We start from the raw sequence: 18,119 nt of genomic DNA on the forward strand, positions 1-18,119 counted from the left end.
GAAAGTGCCATAGCTTTAAGATTTAGAATTTGTGATATATATGCCAACTGAAATTCATCATATTAAAAAAATGACGCCAGTAGAAATTGAATAACATGAAATGAAATACAGTTCAATTCAGTATCTCAAACAGTGATATTTCCAATACAATGGATATGATGAAGAGATTTGTAAGTCCCATCTACTTAAACTTTTAGTAATTTACCCGTGATCTCTCGAATATTAGGATATCTCAAATTTTTTTAACCAAACAAGGTTTGAGTGTACATAAATTGGCTACACTAAAATTTAATTGTCCATCACCAGATACCTGTGAAAAAAAACGGTAAATGGGGTGGGCTTGATATTTAACACAATGCATCTGAATCCGATGAATCTTTTACTTATTTATAACTTAAATACCCAGAACATAGCTCCATTCAATTTTTTTTTCAGTTTGAAATTAATATAAACAACCAATGAGAGATAACTCTTACACTACATGCTGTCCCAAATGATTATGCAAACTTTTTGGCAAATTATCTGAAAAAGAATTAAGTGGCTAAATGTTTACCATAGTACATTTTCAAAACATGACATAAATTTTAATTTTATATAATGCATGCCGCTTTTCAATAGAATGAGCAGACAAAATCACAAAAGTTGGCAGTTGTGTACAGCAATTATGTTGTTCACAGACAGCAAGAACCGACTACTGGACACGGTAGACGGACGTCTCGGCCCAACGACACCTCGGCCCAGGGCGGTTGACACCTCGGCCCAGACGGGTCGGCCAAAAACTATTGACTCCTCGGCCCATGAACAAGACACCTCGGCCCACAGAAATTTTCAGTTACAAATATGTACAAGACACCTCGGTCCAAAGAAACTTTTGTTAGCATTTTAAATTATAAACAGGGGCAGGTAATTACTGTATCTATTCATTTATGTCGTTAATATTTTGCTGCTTCATTAATTTTCATGTCGTATGAACGTCTCATAATTAACTGCTCCTAAATTAACCCCCATTGACACCCGTGACATGCGTTTGAGACTCAAAAGGAGTGTGCCGTATCCTCTTGTTTGTTTATCTATTGGCACTTAATTGTCGTCATTTTCATAATTTTACTTTCTTGCTTGCTTAACAATTAGCACTAAATGGTCTCGTTTTTTCCTGATAATTCAACTTCTTTTACAAGTATTTGATATGTAATATTTTAATACTTTTAACATATTTTATTGTGAGTGTGTGTGTGTATATATCATATACATATAGTTATATGACACAAGTTCTTGCATCTTACGAGGTCTTTACCATTAGAATGGAAAATTTAAAAAAAAAAACAACTTACAACTGTTAAATAATTTTTTTATTAAAAATTTAATATATCATATAATCTATATTCAATAAAATAAAACATGAAAATCATTGAAATTTTATTTAATTCTGCTTGAGCCGAGATGTCTTTTGCTTGAGCCGGGGTGTCTCAAAATTTGGGCCGACCCGTCTTGGCCGAGGAGTCCTGGGGCCGAGGTGTCGTTGGGCCGAGGTGTCTGACATTCCTGGACACAATGAAAATTCACACGGGCCAACAAAATCAGGGACGTATATACTAACATAAGTATATACGTCACTGACAAAATCACTGTCAAAATGGTCTATCCTTAATTTATAAGTAATTGCATCAGTGTTTATCCTTCTGTCCTCAAATCAACACACGCTGTTCAATGTTACCAGGTTACAGCAGATAGTTAAACGCAAACAAACTGAAATATTTCTCTATATGAAAAATATTGAAATGCTACAATGTTTTAGTATCTCTAAATAATTATTTAAAATGACAATTGATTATTCAATCATGGTCAATGTACCCAGCAAATCCAGGAGCCCCTCCCTAACTTTGACGTGCATGAAGTTGAAGAGCATCAAATAATGATAGGGCAATAATCGCAACTCCATACACGTCTTTTTCAAAAATCAACTTAATAAAAAGTAATCTTACCAGTTACAACAGGCCAAAAGCAGCTGAAGCTGTCAACATAGTGTAGTTTTCCAGTTAAAAATCGTAAACAATAACAATTATGGCTGTGACAAAAGCGCGCGAATTTTACACACCAATTCGGATTTCTTTTACAAAAGAGTTCTACTTTAGGGTATGACTAATTACTGCAAATAGCATATGACTTGAATGTGAAATAGGTTTCACTCATATGCCTTTCCACAAATAAATTCATCATCGTTCTAGTTTTTAATCATTTGATTTTTTAGTTGATGAATATCAATTAACTTTTTCTTTCATAAAGTATCAAGGCAAAGATTACTTAAAGCAAATACAAATACAAATATTTTATTGGCACAAACACAATTACAATAATTGGCAAAGGCCCAATGAATATATAAGAACATAATACAATATCATAATATATAATATACATAGGATACAATTAGTATCATATGATACAATATAATATCACATAAGACATCACAATATTGTAAAATATGACATTATTGCATAATATTGTATTGTATGATATTGTATCATATAAAATACATAATATGATATTGTACCTATCATATGATACAACATTATATCATACTATATCATATGTGATATAGTTATATATCACATAATACAATATCATAGTATACAATAGAATATCATATGTTACAATCGAGCAGGTCAGTGCCGTATAAGTTTTTATCAGTACTTTGCGTTGTGTTAATTTTTGTTTTGAGACTGAATTTGACCTCTACATTAAGAATTAAACTTTACTTAATTATAAATAAGGTATGCAATATCATTTAACAACAAACAAATCTATCAAAGAGGTCTGAGTGAGGTAGGAGACTTTTTTAACAATTCCTTAATAATGGAGATCAGGTTTTACTTCTGAAGCTACCTCTGCGTTTCATTTATAATATAGTTAAATCCTTATTATAATGGAGATCAGGTTTTGCTTCTGAAGCTACCTCTGCGATTCATTCATATTATAGTTAAGTCAACTATGCAAGCTATTATCCATAAAACATGTTACCTGTTCTATAAAAAACAAACTAAACCTCATCCAGCATCCGAAACCTATGGCTCAGATTCAGCATTCAAGCCTGTCAGGTACATCAGTATCATAAGACCCACCATCCATGCAAGTTTGGTGAAGTTGGGAGCAGTAATAACTAAGATATAATCATCAGAGGGCACCTGCTCTAAAAACTTTAACCTCCTCCAGGATCCAAAACCTCAGATTCAGCATTCAAGCCTGTTTGGTGCATCAGTATCATAAGACGGACCATCCATACAAGTTTGGTAAAGTTAGGACCAGTAGTACCTAAGAAATTGCTATAAAAGGGCACCTGCACTAAAAACTTTAACATGCTCCCAAAACCTTAAACTTCTGAAATTCATGGCCTAGATTCAGCATCCAAGTCTTTCAAGTCAATAAGTAGGTCCAGATCCATCATCCATGCAAGTTTGGTGAAGTTAGGACCAGTAATAACTAAGATATAATCATCAGAGGGCACCTGCACCAAAAACTGTAACCAGCTCTAACAAGAGGCCCATGGGCCACATCACTCACCTGAGGAACAATAGGTATGATAAAATCAGCTTAATGGAGTCATAATACAAACTATCTGGACAATGTACAATAATACATGTTAGTAGATCCTGTATAAATAAAATCCATTTCCCCCCTCGATATTCTTATTTCGTGGACCCTGAGGTCCACGCAGAAAATATATAAGCGAGGTTAAACCGGATGCTATGGGGAAAATTCAGCCTGCGCATGAGCTAGCCTGGTTCCTGTGCGTAGTGGGTAGCTCAGGGAACCAGGCTAGCACACGTTTATCTGAATCGGGATCGGGATTCCGTGCCATATGCACACATAAGTTCAAAGGCGCTGTAATTGTAAAGTTATCGGTAAACAGTACAGAAACACAGTATTCCTTTTAAAGAAATGATTGGCATGTGATATGAACTATCAATATTATGAGATAAGTTAATGTTATGCCGAAACTACAACATGCATCAAATAGCATAATTTGCAATGTTTTGTTGTTTTCCGAATACACATGTAACTTAACTTTACTTTTATAGTAGGTGAGGCTAGAGAACTTCCCGATTAAATTTTTTTAAGCATTTAAGTATGATTGAATAATTATGTCACTGTATAAAAGTTTAAATCTCAAGAAAAATGTATCAAAATATGAAATTTTTAATTTACACAAAGCTGTCACTGCATAGTTAACAAAGTAGTGCGAATCGTAATGTGTGCGCAAATAGTAGAATTCACCGAATGCCTGATACTATACATGCAAACTTCATTCATAGATAGATCATAATTATTTTAGAAGTATGAACCCTTAAAATTCTGAGATAAAAAGTCAGGGCTATACATACATGTATACGTAATACAACATACAAATTTAGTGGTTAAAAGCAGAGGGCTAGAGTCGGTGGAATCTCTGATAATCTTAAGGCTTTCACGTTTTCGTTGGAAACACATGCTAATGGTCCACGTATTGTAGTCCTTTTTTAAAGGACAGCAACTTGTGTTTATAATCATAAGTCCCTTTTCTAACAGGATGATTTTATAGTCATATCACATGTTGAGTATTGCAGTTCTCAAAAAGATCCTTAACGATTGTTTATACATGTATATGGGATACAAAGCTACATCAAACTCTGAACCTTCTTGTGAGGCCAAAGAATTGTCCTGGGGCCAAAGTCTTAACAATTATAAAGAATCCTCTGGCTGATTAGTTTCTGAGAAGAAGATTTTTAAGATTTACTCTATATATTCCTATGTAAAATTTTAACACCCAACCCCCCTATGTGGCCCCACTCTACCCCCAGGGATCATAAGTTTCTCAACTTTACCTGAGGATGCTACCACACAAGTTTCAGCTTTCCTGGCTGATTAGTTTTTGAGGAAAAGATTTTTAAAGATTTACTCTATATATTCCTTTGTAAAACTTCGACCCCCCCCCCCCCCCCATTGTGGCCCCACCCTACCCCCGAGGGTCATGATTTTCACAACTTTGAATCTACACTACCTGAGAATGCTTCCACATAAGTTTCAGCTTTCCTTGCTGATGAGTTTCTGAGAAGAAGATTTTTAAAGATTAACTGTACTCTATATATTCTTATGTAAAACTTCGACCCCCCCCATTGTGGCCCCATCCTACCCCCGGGGGTCTTGATTTTCACAATTTTAAATCTACACTACCTGAGGATGCTTCCACACAAGTTTCAACTTTCCTTGCTGATTAGTTTCTGAGAAGAAGATTTCTAAAGATTTACTCTATATATTCCTATGTAAAACTTCGACCCCCCCATTATGGCCCCATCCTACCCCTGGGGGTCATGATTTTCACAATTTTAAATCTACACTATCTGAAGATGCTACCACACAAGTTTCAGCTTTCCTGGCCGATTGGTTTCTGAGAAGAAATTTCTAAAGATTTACTCTATATATTCCTTTGTAAAACTTCGTCCTCCCCCTTTTGGCCCCACCCTACCCCTGGGGGTCATGATTTTCACAACTTTGAATCTACATTACTTAAGGATGCTTCCACACAAGTTTCAGCTTTCATGGCTGATTAGTTTCTGAGAAGATTTCTAAAGTTTTACTCAGTATCCTAAGACGGACCATCCATACAAGTTTGGTAAAGTTAGGACCAGTAGTAATTTAGAAATTGCTATCAAAGGGCACCTGCACCAAAAACTTTAACCTGGTCCCAAAACCTTAACTTCTGAAATCCATGGCCTAGATTCAGCATCCAAGTCTTTCAAGTCCATAAGTAGGTCCAGATCCATCATCCATGCAAGTTTGGTGAAGATAGGATAAGCAATAACTTAGATACAGGACCTGCAACAAAAACTTTAACCAGGTCCAGACGCAGACGCGGAGGGTATAGCATAAGCTTCCCCCAACTTTGTCTCAGTGAGCTAAAAATGAATAAGTCAAGAAATGTCATTTGTCATGCAAGGGCTCAACTCCTCAGACCAGACTGTTTGCATGCACCATGCAGATACAAATAGGTCATGTATCAGTTAGAAGAGTACTTGAACTTAGAAATTCAGATGGCCTGGGTTGGAATCCCGGTCTGGTCCATCACATTTCTCCCATCCCATTACATTTGGTGCTTTGACCAACCACTGGAATTGACAGATAAACTCTTGCCAAATGTGTACACTTTGGATGTTGACCTGTTAAGGTGAAAATATTTAGGTGGAAGGATGCAGTACATCTGGTTTGTTCAATTGCTGGTGCCAGAAAGCTCAGTTGATAGAGCACCTGACTAAAGATTTGGAACGGGGGGGGGGGGGGGGGGGTCTTGGGGAGGGGGGGGTCTTAAGTACAAAACCCAATATAGTCTCCCATTATTTCTTCCATCCTCTTACAGTTGATTCAGTGTTTTGGTTTGGTGCCAAGCTAAAATCGTTTTAAATAACCTAGATATTAGAGTATTTTAAGTAACATTACCCAGTATATTTTGCCTAAATTACGTAAAAGCATTTGAAGAAAAATAATTGAGCGCAATTTCAATCATCAACTAATTGGATATTTGACACAGAAATATATCCTTTATTATCGAATACACTTGCATCAATGTTTTCTAACAAACATTTACATTTTAAAGTACATGCAATTAAGTTGACAATTAATATTAACATGCAAAACTTTTCAGTGAATTTGCATCCAAACTTTCAGAACATACAACTATTGCTGCATGATGACTAGCTAGGACTAAAATATCATAAACACTAGGTATGCATTTAAAATTTTGAAATCTCAAAGAAACAGTGGCTCTAAAAATAATTCCTTTATACTGTGATGGTCAGACCGTTTCGAATACCAGCACCAGATAGCTCAGTTGGTAGAGCACCTGGCTAGAGATTCAGGGGGTTCGGGTTCAAATCCTGGTCTGGTCCGTCATTATTTCTCCCATCCCGTTACAATACCAAGACTTGTTTGACATTAAGATCATCTGAAAATTAGCCAAACAATAATCTACTGGATGATGCACCCCTTTTAAAAGGAGCAAGTGAGCTCTGTATGAAGACAATGGAAAATACTCAAAATTGAAAGCTAAAATTTTAAAAGTTTATAGCTTTTCATCTCATATCTAAACATATGAGGTAGAACTGTCTGTTAATTTGTTGAACCCGAGACTCCATAAATTATACAACTACGGTTTGCAATGTCAGCAAATGTATACATTGTATTAATTTTCATATGTAATACTGGTTTTGGTTGGGTATTTTTTTGTTTATCTTTTTCTCTTTCTTTTTTTTTTGTTGTTGTTTGTTTTTTTGCTTTAGACTTCCTACACATTGAACTCAAAACCATGCAATGGCTTTTACCTTTATTGAATAATTCTACCAGTAATTTGATAGATTCAGCTTCATCAACACTGCTGTTCATACCTTAATCATGAATGAACAAAATGCAGCTACAAAATGCAGCATCCAAGTATGAAAATTTGTAGAATGGCTGTGTGTATTACCACAGACATTGGTATAACACAAGGACATTCTGAACCGGTTAAAATCAGTTTAAGCTTTCACATCAATATCATTGCAAATGTATAATCACTCAATTAAAATATAAAACTGACACAACAAAATCAACTTTCCATTTCAAAAGCTTATTTATATCTGATCAACCAATTAATACATATAAACAAAAATTAAAATCTAACAATACATAGCACTTCTGAAAGAAATATTAAATAGATAAATAGATACAGCTAGGTAAATAATTTGGTTTGTAAACAAAAGGTTACAGCTCAGACATTGAATTTGGAAGATATGCACACAAGTAAAAATAAATCGACAAAAAATAATCTGATGAAAATTTACTTTCACAACTCAAAACATCACAACAGTTGTAATGTTCATTGTCTTACTCCCCATAAATAAGCACCCTCTGACAATGGAGAAATTACTGTAAATGTACTATATTTAGCGTGCTCCATATTTGGCGGAATATGATTTTTTTCAACAAGTTAGCATGGATAAGATTTAGCACATTTCTGAATGCACCTATTTATCTTAATAAATGTTTTACATTTGGTGATGTACTTGATTTAGCAGACGCCGTTTTCCGCCAAAAACGCTCAATAGAATACACAGCCAAATGTAATACGTTTACAGTATATTGAATGAAAAGAACTTTCTAACTTGTACTCTATTTGGATCAAAGACCTTACCATTAATTGAATGGCACATCATAGATTCAATAGAATCAAAATTACATATCTTTATATTCGAAGTGGTTATAGATATGGGTTTCAAAATTAACACTAGCTGACAGACCTGTAATTGGTCTTGAATTGTAATTTCATAATACATGCACCAGTACATGCATAAAGGAGTGTAATTTGACTGAACATCAAAGTATTAGAATATTCACTAAGTACCTATGTATCAATCAAAAACCACAATTCAATTAATACAATTTTTTCCATAATATATTTGATATTATAAAAATCTAAAATCAGCAGAATTCATGATATTTTAAATATTCAAGATAAAATCTGCATATTTATAACACAGAACATCAATAAACACACCAGTCAATAAATCTACCACAATTAAGTTGATGTACAATGAGACATAACAATTTACTAATATCCAAGGCTTTATTTCGGCACTGCATATAAATGGGGGAGGAAATGATTGCTGAATTGTTTGCCAGCACGTAGAACAAAACCTAAAGATACACTATATAGGTTAATCTTTTGTGGCATATCCTTTACCAAGCATAAATTTGGAGAATTCCTGATTATCATTAATCACAGAACATAGGTAATATCAAGGATTGAAAATGTGTTTCATTTCATGGTTTTACAACTTCTGACACTCTTTGATCGAAACAATAATTTAGGCATGCAGACAAGTTAGTCCCTCAGTGTCCTTTATGCTACTAAGATGTTCTTCTACAGCTTGCACTCAGTGACAGCTGCGTGAATAGCATTGGCCACATACTCCATATTGGATGTTGTCAGAGCACACATGTTGATACGGCCATTTTTCAAAAGGTAGATGTGGTATTTCTTCATCAGAATGTCTACTTGAGCAGCTACAAATACACAAAAGTAATGTAATACATGTACATAAATATCTGAAACCGATCATCATTCATAAAGTAGATCAATTCAATTTGTGAAGTCCAGTTCTGATCAATTATCTATACATGCAGGAACATGCTCATTAAAAAAAATTATCATTCAAGTATGGGTCTGTAAGCATGAGACTTAAAATTTGTGGCAATTAACAAAATCTTCATTATGACTCCATAGCATCAATGTGTAACAAAATACAGACATGTTGGTAAGAACAATTATTATGATCATTTTTCAATGATTTCCTTTACAAGCTACATTACTGGTAGTAGTTTTTATATAATTATAAAACATTCGAAAATAAAGCATACATAGCAACACAATTGTCAATGTTTTTAGGTATACATTGATGTTGTCTGACTTACGATTCAGTCCTGTGAAGCTGAACATTCCCTTCTGTTCAATGATGTGATCCCATTTCCCGGGGGTACCAAGTGACTTTAGTTTCTGGAACAACATCTCCCTCATCATCTTAATTCTATCTGACATCGTCTTCACATGCTCTTTCCTGCAAAAAATAACCCCAAATTATACTCACATATTTGAATTATTCTTTAACTTTTACTTTGCAAAAAAGAAGTTATGAATGAGAACAAGCAAATAACCCTACACGGAAAACAAGAGGCCAATTGGCCTGAACGGTCACCTGAGTAGCATATATCCAATACACAAACTTGTCATGGAGTCTCATATATGCATCTAATTAATTAGGTTTCATAATGGAGTAGAAAAATTATAAATTTGTAATGACAACCACATTAAATTCAAAGAGAACTGTGAAACCTATAATTTTGGTGAAAAACTAAAAGATCTGGTCTACAAAATAATGAATTCAGTTTTCCTTTCAGGTGTGTGGGAGTAAAGAAGATAATTTTTTAACGTTATATGCATTAACATCTATACATCTATTTTGGCCCTGCCCTAGAGTCAAAACCCATACCCCAGGGGACATGAAAATTAAAATTTCAGTAGAGGACTTCCTGGTAAACATAATTATTAGTCGTTTTTTTTATACAGATGTGTGAGAATAGAGAAGAAGATTTTTAAACATTATATGCATTAACACTTTATTGCCATATTGCCCCTCCCCCTCATGTCCTGAACCCTGACCCAGGGGCCATGAATTTCACAATTTATGTAAAGGAGATTGTGGATATCATAACCATGTATTCAGTTTTTTGCCCACATGTGTGGGAGTAGAGAAGAAGATTTTTTAAGATTTAAATCATTTTTACTATATGGCCATATTGGCCCCACCCTAGAGCATGAACACCTAACAAAGGGGTCATGAATTTCACAATTTTAGTAGAGATCCTCATGGACATCATAATCATGCATTTAGTTTTTAACAAATATATATGGGAGTAGAGAAGAAGATTTTCTAAGATTTAATACATTTTTACTATTTGGCCATATCGGCCCCACCCTAGAGCCTGAACCCCTGACCGAGGAGTCATGAATTTTACAATTAAAGTAGAGGGCTTCATGGACATCATAACCATGCATTTAGTTTTTAAAAAATATATATGGGAGTAGAGAAGAAGATTTTCTAAGATTTAACACATTTTTACTATTTGGCCATATTGGCCCCACCCTAGAGCCTGAACCCCTGACCCAGGGGTCATGAATTTCACAATTTAGGTAGAGGGCTTCATGGACATCATAATCATGCATTTAGTATTTAATAAATATATATGAGAGTAGAGAAGAAGATTTTCTAAGATTTAATACATTTTTACTATATGGCCATATTGGCCCCACCCTAGAGCCTGAACGTCCCTGACCGAGGGGTCATGAATTTCACAATTTAGGTTGAGGGCTAACCCGGCTTCATGGACATCATTATCATGCATTTAGTTTTTAACAAATAAATATGATAGTAGAGAAGAAGATTTAATATATTTTTACTATTTGGCTATATTGGCCCCACCCTAGAGCATGAACACCTGACCCAGGGGTCATGAATTTCACAATTTAGGAAGAGGGCTTCATGGACATCATAATCATGCATTTAGTTTTTAACAAATATATATGGTAGTAGAGAAGAAGATTTTCTAAGATTTAATACATTTTTACTATATGGCCATATTGGCCTCACCCTAGAGCCAGAACCCTGACCCAGGGGCCATAAATTTCACAATTTTGGTAGAGGGCCTCATGGACATCATAACCATGCATTCAGTTTTTTCCTCACATGTGTGGAAGTAGAGAAGAAGATTTTTGAAAATTTGGCTTTTTTTGCATATTTGGCCCCGCCCGTGGCACCCCAGGGGTGGTAGAGCCATAAATTTCACAATTTAGATTCTTCTTACCATAGAGATGCTTCACACCAAAAATGGTAACGATTGGCCTGGTAGTTTTCAAGAAGAAGTTAAAAATGTAAAATTGTTAACGCACGACGCACGACGCACGACGCACAACGCACGACGACGGACGAAGACCAATTGCAATAGGTCACCTGAGTGACTCAGGTGACCTAATAAAACTGTGGATAAAACATTGTAAACTAATATTTTTCAATGCAAGTTAAATGTATGGTTAACATGATTAAAATTTTTTTTTAAGTTTAGACCTTATAACACTCTCTTTCACAAAACTTGATTATCAATTCTCCTTGGACACTATGAAAACAAAAAGCACTTGATGCCTCCTGTTTATATTTTTTATGATGGCAGATGTGCAGACCGTAGTTTAAATATACATGTATATTATATATGATTATCAGTAAATGTATTTACCATTCTGCATAATATGCTGGGTTGTTGAGTACTGAGGCTACAATTCTGGCTCCGTGGTTCGGAGAATTGGACCAGGTCGTCCTGACAACCATCTCCATCTGGGATTTTACTCGCAGCTTGGCGTCCTTATTGGCACAGATTATGGCTAAGTTCCCTGTTCTTTCATCTGTAAATAGTTAAGATGATTAAGTACCGAAAATTTTGCTTGAAATTCTGAAATTCATCAAAGTAATAAATACAGATGAATTGCAAATAAAATTATTACAAAATTTGAATACCCAGGTACTACCAGTATGCAAGTTATTAAAAAAATCATATTGGTTATCGAAATGACTGACTAGACCAAAAAGATATTTTCTTCTGCTCTATTAACATGCAGCTTTTATTAATGTTTATCTATAAAAATCTATTTTCCAGTAAAAATGTCACAATGATACTTACTGTATAAACCAAAGTTTTTAGAAAACGACTGTGAGACAAAAAATTCAAATCCCCTTTTGACGAAATATCGAACAGTGTTTCCATCCTGCTCCAAGTTACCAGAAGCGAAGCCCTGATAGGCCTCATCTACCAACAACATGAACTTCTTCCTCTGTCAAAGAATACAAATGCCATCAACTTTAAAATAATTTCTACATGCAGTCAATGAAGAATTAATCAATTTCAATCAAACCATCTGCTGGCTAGTGATTTTTTTTTAGTAAAGGAGATAATCAAGTGAAATCAAGACAGAGAGGACTTGAATTTATCTTCATGAAGATTTCTAATATAATTGCTGTTATTTTTTAAAGCTACTTTCAGATACTATCTCTAACTTTCTAAATGATGAATAGATTGATCCAATCATTAACTAGTACCTCTACTAAGTCTCCAATTTCTTTTAACTGTTCTTCTGTTGGGTTCACTCCAGTTGGGTTGTGACAACATCCATGTAAAATGACTACAGTCTTTTCTGGTGCTGCCTGGAAAATAAACAAACTTTCATATCTGATTAACCAGAAAAAAACAATGAACTACCAGTATACACGTACTAGTATATATCTAACAACAACCGATAGACAAGTTCAACTATTGGTACTTATATCAAAATCTTTTGCTGGCAGATGTTGGCCAGAGGGGGTCAAAGATTGACCACATACACAGTCACATTTCAATTTCAACTTTAACTCCTATCCCTGATATATCTTGTAACATTTAGCTTGAAAATTTGATATCCTGGTAAACATTTGGTGCTTAATTACCAAAACTAATTTAGCAATAACAAATTTTATGGATTAAACCTCTGCAACTTTCAATAAAAAGTACTTAACTTACATTAAATTATTAAGTTATATACCAATAATACCAAAAGAATCAAGAGGAGAAATTACATTCAATTCACCAATTTAAGAAATATGATATAAAATAATTTTGTCCCAAACTTAACATGTATAACACTACATACATTTAAGTCTTCCATCATTCCATTGAAGTCAATGGTGCGATTCTGTGCATCCCAGTATCTGTATTGTTTGACATTAGAATATCCACAACTCTTGAAGATACCCAAGTGGTTGCCTAAAAAATTCAAAGAGATGTATTACTTCTCCTGCTCATCTAAAAGAAATATAATTAACTGAACGAACAATAGGCGGAACACAATGAAAGTAAAAGAAAAGGCAAAATGAGCCAAATATGATTCTCTATCAGAACATTTAATTACCCCATGTTGGGCTTGATGTGTACATGCTGTCGTATCCCAACATCTTCTTACAGAAGTCTGCACACAGTCTGATTGCCCCTGTCCCCCCAATGGCCTGAACACCCTCCACCTGAATAATAAAGAACATTATTTATAATTATAAATAATATCTATCATATTATCCTGGTACACAAGTGATGATAAGCTTTTAAATTAGTGTTTATTAAACAAAGAAGATTGATTTATATTTTGTTTCTTGTCATAGATTTGCTTAAAAAAATAGTTAACAAAAATAAGAAAAGGCCTGTCTCATATATCCACATCACAGTGAGACAATTAAAAGAGATTAATTTGATTTGAAAATCTACCACTTTTGAGATTGAACTTAAATGTATCATACTCTGATCAATAAATGATCAACTGAAATTTAATCATATAATTGTGAATGTAAATTAAAGTATACTAACCCTGTTTTCCACAATGGCAGGAGAATCTTCTCCCAACAAGAGTCTGAGAGCAGCCAGTCTAAAGTCTGGCATGCCGGCCACTGGTAGGTATTCGTGATTCAGTGTGACATCAGTCGCCATCTGTGCTTCCACTGTACGCACGACTGGCAACACCCATGGTTTCCCCTCATCTGTTCTATAGGCTATAATGAAATGAAATATTATACAATTAATATACATTTAAACTCCACAGTGTTTATATAGTAGGTTCACCATCACATATTTTGTTTATCAATTTGTTATTGGAAGTCACATGATAAAAAAAAAATAATATATATTAACTTCAACATCTCACTATTTTAAATGTTGATATACCAATAACATTGGCACATCATCTTTATCCCTAGATAGAATGTTCTATCGTTAAAATGACAGATATCCTACAGACACGGTTTAACTGTTTGTGACCTGAGCGTAGCCTGGTCACGGTAAGATTATTCTTTCTACTTTAGGGACTACTTTATCCCTAAAAAAGGCTAATAGGATCAGGATATGTGAAAACATTTTTTTGTCAAGCAAGTAAGCACTGCTTCCTCTGATGATAAACTGAACACTTGAAACACTGGTTACTTCTTGTTCTACTTCATATAATTGTACCATCACTACCAAACACATGCAGACAGAGTGTGATTCATATTCACCAGTAGTTTTTTTTTTCTTATAACTGTACCAGTAAATGTATATCAATCCTAGGGTTTTAAGTCTGTTACATTATAATTGTAAAGAATTCAATGTGCATAGTTTTTCATAATGTGCATGATACACGCATGTATTTCTTGTAGAGGACTTAAAATTTGAATGTGTTACTGTCGTTATACATTTTGATGAAGTGCGATAGACACAGTGTTATACAGTTGTTTGACCAGTTCCGAATAGGGTATAGATTTGGAGGTGCTGTAAATGTTCCTGGGTGTTATTTTTAGATCTAATTTTTTGGCCGATATACACCATATCCCTGCTGATATAAATGCAATATTACTGTATTTAATTTTTTTTAAATAGAATTTTATTCTAACAAATTACGTGGGAAGCCATTTTACCAGTTGCGAATAAGCCGATGGGTTCCGAATAACATAACTGTTCCTATACATATGGAATGTAGATAAAAAAGTTTCGGTCCTAAAACTATTGATTGAACCTGTTGAATAACAGGTTTAATGCAAACATCTCAGTTATTGATATTTTCTTAACAATACAGTTTGATTTGCACGGAAATGACAGACAAAATCACCGTAACAATAATTTAGCCTGGTTTCTAACACCTTGTCGGAATACAGTCGCAGCCCCTCCACTTATCATTATTGTGGTACAATATGATTTATTTAAGACGGAGAAAGACATTTAATGAATTTCAGAAGTATTTGTTTCAATCAATATCTTCATTAAATCCTAAAACAGAGGGAAACAAATTGGGTATTCGGAACTCGTAAAATGACGGCTAAATAAAATTCTGCTTCCATTTGCGTTTTTATTTTATTTTTTATCCTGTTTGCTTTTGGGTATGTTAGAATACATACTAAACCTTCATTTAAAAAAAGAAATCTTGTTACAAGTAAAAATTTAAGGCACCGACAGACGATTGTACGTGCATATTAGCGTTCCAACGACCTGGATTTATTACAAAGCGAAAGTAGGTCGACTAATCTAAGACCGATATCAAATACATGTATGACCGCAAAAATGAAACTACAGCAGAATTCAAACAAGCATTAATACGTGTTTATATTAAAGGTATTGATTTTTTCCCACATTTTTTATTTCATTAATTTTTTGCTATTTAACTTCTTAACTATTCGAAACTGGTCAAAATTCGGAACTGGTCAAACGACTGTATCCTTCAAACCCCCAACCTATCAAGGAGAAGGTCAGGAGATAGACTATTCTTCAGCTTCTTACGTGCATACCATTAATATTTCTAATGATTAATCAGCTGTTCAATATACCCTTTCGGAAGATTTTTCAATCTCATGATACAAAGGTCCATCAAAAACCGTTCAATATTTCAGAAACCTCTGATATGGTTAATTATAAATGGTTATAATCAACTGACATTGCCATCATATGACGACCATGTTTCTACTCCCACTCAACCTTGCCTGTCATTGCTGGTGTTTTAAATTCATCCCACCCCCACCATCCCCTTTACTTTCACTTTACCTCCGACTCCGAGGTTAACTTTTTGTGGATGGTTGTCCTCGTTGTACTGAGCTGTCAAATTAAATACCTCGATCGGTGGGGCAATCTCGATCCCTCCAAATACTGAAGCCATGACTCTTCCAAGTGTTTCACTGTGCGATTTACCAATGCCAAGGTCAAATGTTGTCAAGGTGGCTGTAGGTTCCTAGTGAATTTCATCCACAGACGATTAAGATCAGGATAGTTAACCCCACAGATCTATTATGGGTTTTTACAATTCATGGCACACGCCTTCCAATTTCAAGTATTAAAGATGAATTCAACATTATTAAAATCGAAAGATTTTGAGACCATGCTAACATGATAGAATCATATGAAATAGAATACAACTTCATGTACATTTTGACAGACGTAACAAAATAACTAGCCAATTTGCCTTATTTGATTTGATGTGGGTTTTTTTTAAAGTTTCTTGAATTTGTCAAATTTTAATGTATTGTATCTAAATTGTTCATAACACACCTTATTGTATTTGATTAAATATCTAAAGACATACAAAATTAAAATTAAATGTTGATAAGCCATGTTCAACAAAAAGACAAAAAAGTTATAACGCAACCAGTATGTGCCCCTATGCACTAGCCCTTCTGTAGGCTAGCTAACTGCCGTACATCATTTAGTTTTCAAATGTGTTTGACGTGTTTGATAAGGCAACGTAAGTGCCCAACATCATGCGCGGATCTTGAGTGGGGGAAGGGAGAGGGGTCCAGACCTCCCTGGAAAACTCCAAACTTGTTAAATTCCCAAAGTAAAATTAGAAAACCATAAACCTTTGAACACAACCCCCCCCCGATGGACAATTTTCTTGATCCGCGCATGGATGACAAAGCTTGCTCAAATCTCTATGTTTAATAATTCGTTATAATTAGTGCTCTCTTCAAATGATACCAAACAACAAAACTATGTTTGATAACATGTAAGACTAGTCAAAATCCTAAAACACAGTAAAAACAAAAAGTATAGCAACAAGCATAGCGACTTGAACAAGTCTACATCTTCACAACAAAACCTTAAAATTGTGTCATTGTTGTCAATCTGTAAAACCCACAGGCGTCGGAACCGGGGGGTGTATGTGTAGGGGCGGGGTAGGGGCTGGGATGGCTTAGCTTTTTGCAAAGTTACCATCAGGCACATAGCATTAGGGAGGGACAAGCCCGCCCCCCCCCCCCCACACACACACACTTTTTCTCGCAGCAAACATAGTTTTTCTTTTTACATATCAAAAATTGAAGTGTCAGGATTTTAAAACACTTAGTACTGAAATATTAGATAAATGCCCGATACCTTACATATCAAAAATTGAAGTGTCAGGAAGCTGCCACCCCCTCCCCCCCATTTTCATTAAAAGGAATAAAAATGAAAATAAGGAAATATTAAGAGTGATATTGAAAATTGCAGTCATAGGTATACTACGCCCCCCCCCCCCCCCAAACACACTTTCAAATTTGCTGCCGACGCCACTGAAACCCGTGTGTCGGCATCATCGTCAGATGTCAAAATCTTTTCAGAAACTATGACTGGATGGCATACGCTGGGAATAGACAGTTTGTAAACATTTGGATAAGAAGACAAAGAGATCTGACAAGTCATCAACCAAATAATCAGAAAAAGACAACATAATAGGACTTAAAAAGACAATAAAATACTTAGCAGTGATCAACAAAGACAGCATAAAGATTTGACAAATAAGTCAACATCATAGGGTGTCGGAAGCAAATTCAAAGTGGGAAGTGGCAGACTTATCCAAAATCTTGTCAAGCAATTAAAAAAAACAACACCCCCCCCCCCCTCCAAAAAAAAGTATTCGCCAGTCCTGTAATCCCCTAGGAGGAGAGGAGTGTTACCGCGGTGCATTGAAAAATTTAATGATAGTTTTAGTATGCTACTAT

At 34.8% G+C, this 18,119-nt stretch overlaps 2 protein-coding genes across 9 annotated transcripts in view; both read right to left on the reverse strand.

Moving 5' to 3' along the window:
• Positions 1 to 2,114, reverse strand: part of LOC105330193 (uncharacterized) — a 39,296-nt gene extending 37,182 nt beyond the window's left edge. For 4 of the 8 annotated variants that reach the window (XR_900455.4, XR_010708430.1, XR_004602221.2 and 1 more), the window contains exon 1: positions 1,983 to 2,103. The gene's annotated coding sequence lies outside the window, so the exon portion shown is untranslated. Of the gene's footprint in view, positions 1 to 1,982 lie in introns of all 8 variants that reach the window. The other 4 variants (XR_900459.4, XR_900454.4, XR_010708433.1 and 1 more) reach the window with 3 other exon arrangements.
• A 6,130-nt stretch (positions 2,115 to 8,244) lies between these two features.
• LOC105330192 (aspartate aminotransferase, cytoplasmic) lies at positions 8,245 to 16,365 on the reverse strand. The gene is made up of 9 exons (XM_011431792.4): positions 16,192 to 16,365; positions 13,996 to 14,177; positions 13,550 to 13,658; positions 13,292 to 13,404; positions 12,705 to 12,809; positions 12,289 to 12,439; positions 11,848 to 12,013; positions 9,475 to 9,617; positions 8,245 to 9,066 (listed from the first exon to the last, which is right to left on the reverse strand). The coding sequence occupies exons 1-9, from the start codon at positions 16,301 to 16,303 to the stop codon at positions 8,924 to 8,926; spliced, it is 1,224 nt and encodes a 407-aa protein (XP_011430094.2). The 5' UTR covers positions 16,304 to 16,365; the 3' UTR covers positions 8,245 to 8,923.
• Positions 16,366 to 18,119: the final 1,754 nt, after the last annotated feature.

The sequence above is a fragment of the Magallana gigas genome, chromosome 8 (genome assembly GCF_963853765.1).
Source record: "Magallana gigas chromosome 8, xbMagGiga1.1, whole genome shotgun sequence".
Taxonomy (NCBI): Eukaryota; Metazoa; Mollusca; class Bivalvia; order Ostreida; family Ostreidae; genus Magallana; species Magallana gigas.

What these genes read in the sequence shown, in the direction of transcription:
- LOC105330192 (XM_011431792.4), bottom strand. Translation starts at nt 16,303, where the DNA reads ATGGCTTCAGTATTTGGAGGGATCGAGATTGCCCCACCGATCGAGGTA. An exon ending in CTGCCATTGTGGAAAACAGG is followed by an intron (nt 13,659 to 13,995) that starts GTTAGTATACTT and finishes TTTATTATTCAG; the next exon opens with GTGGAGGGTGTTCAGGCCAT. An exon ending in CACATCAAGCCCAACATGGG is followed by an intron (nt 13,405 to 13,549) that starts GTAATTAAATGT and finishes TGAATTTTTTAG; the next exon opens with GCAACCACTTGGGTATCTTC.